Source organism: Sphaeroforma arctica (assembly GCF_001186125.1).
Source record: "Sphaeroforma arctica JP610 unplaced genomic scaffold supercont1.6435, whole genome shotgun sequence".
Lineage (NCBI taxonomy): Eukaryota > Ichthyosporea > Ichthyophonida > Sphaeroforma > Sphaeroforma arctica.
This window is the reverse complement of record NW_014034123.1, coordinates 1-1,656: the sequence shown is the minus strand read 5'-3', so window position 1 is coordinate 1,656 and position 1,656 is coordinate 1. Positions and strand designations below refer to the sequence as shown.

General features: G+C 48.7%; 1 protein-coding gene across 1 annotated transcript; it reads right to left on the bottom strand.

The window, feature by feature from the left end:
* Nucleotides 1–59: 59 nt before the first annotated feature.
* On the bottom strand, nucleotides 60–1,495 carry SARC_15618 (hypothetical protein; the record flags this gene model as incomplete). The annotated part of the gene is made up of 2 exons (XM_014290265.1): nucleotides 829–1,495; nucleotides 60–223 (listed from the first exon to the last, which is right to left on the bottom strand). Coding segments are annotated over exons 1-2 (808 nt in total), but the record flags the coding sequence as incomplete, so codon positions are not given.
* Nucleotides 1,496–1,656: the final 161 nt, after the last annotated feature.

Genomic DNA, 1,656 nt, shown 5'->3' with positions numbered 1-1,656 from the left:
CAGTTATACTCAAATACATACACATATGAGCTAACGCGAGACATCATATACATACATACCAATCGTCGGATTCCCGACCGTAACCGGCGAATCGGCATTCTCTGCGCTATGGCTACTGCCCAATATGCTCAGCACGCGTTCCCCATCCGCGTTACTGATAGTTGTGGGTGAAGATCTGCGATGAGGCTTGTTGGGACTACTGTTGGTCGAGCTGGTGGTGAATCTGGATACAAGACAAGACAAGGTAATTGCAAACTATTTATATAACAGTTGAGAGCATTTTTTTTATGTTTGTGCTGTGAAGTGATGGATGATTCTGGGTAATGAACGTCCTGCGATGGGTTTTGATTGGGTGAACACCTGTTGAGTGGGTGAGATATTTAATAATATACGCAATCTGATTGGGTGCTATTATTAGAACAGTCCACAGGGTTTGCGAAAGCATGCTAGGACCAGACCAAGGACAGTGGACCATTTGTGGGAGACTACCCATAGTAGAGGCTACTACTATTTGGACGTCACTACTGTTCGATAACCGGATATCAAGATACATCGATACTGAAACTGTGCTCCCTCCTGGGCATTGACTGGGTTCACACAATAGGGTTTTAGGGTTTTAGGGTTTTAGATGGGACATCTTCCGGTAGCAGGAACAACATTATGTGATAGGAAGCCAAAAATAGATGGATGAGTCATGCCCTATCCAATGAGGGCGAGGGCTGGAATTGATGCAACCCAAGAAAACAATAGCGGATTACGAACGCCAGTTCAATCTATCAACAACAACAAAAAACACGGCAACAGATTCTATAAATAGCCTATACCTACCTATGGCTGAAAACCCGAGATGCCGGACCCCTGTGAGGCAGAGGCGACGCACTCGTCGCTCGGTTGCCCATTCCCAGCGATGACGTGGAAAGACCCCTTTGTTGGCCCTCATTGCCACTGGTATCACCCCCGCTGTCCTCCATAATCGTCTCCGCTATATCGCCTACATCCTCACCTGCCCGCAAATGTGGCTTATGCGAGTGCGTGTGCGTGTGCGTGTGCGTGTGTGGTGTGCTTGTGTGTGTAGTCGCGAGTGATGCGCCGGTGTCTGTGTTGGGGTGTGCCTGTACGTGTGCGTTCTTGTGTGTGTTGATCTCGGTCTTCATATCCCACTGCATATCCTCACCTGTCTTAGCACCCAATCCTTCCTCATCTACACTCAGACTAAACTCGGGCTGTTTGTGCTGTGGCTGTGGAGTGACCCCGCCTTTAGTCCTCGCACCCGACTCGGCCGTTCTATTTATATCCACACTCCTTCTATTTATATCCGACATGTTCTTCTCACCGGTCTCACTGCCCAGGCTGCTCCGACGTTTCGCACGCCCCTCAGACCGCCTGTGGGATTCCTGCGTATGTTGTGGGTGCGTTGTGCCTGACGACTCCGACACACCGCTCTTATACCTACCTACGCCTTGTTCATACATACCACCTTGGGTGTGTTCGGGTATGGATGGCGCGGGTGTCCCTGACTTTGTCCGCCCCGCGCGCGTGGTGGGTGCACTCAGTTTGCGAGATCCTTTGTAGCCCTCAGTACCTGTATTTTGGTCGGTCGTATTATATGTTTTTATTACATTATTATTAATATTATTATAATTCTCATTATATTTT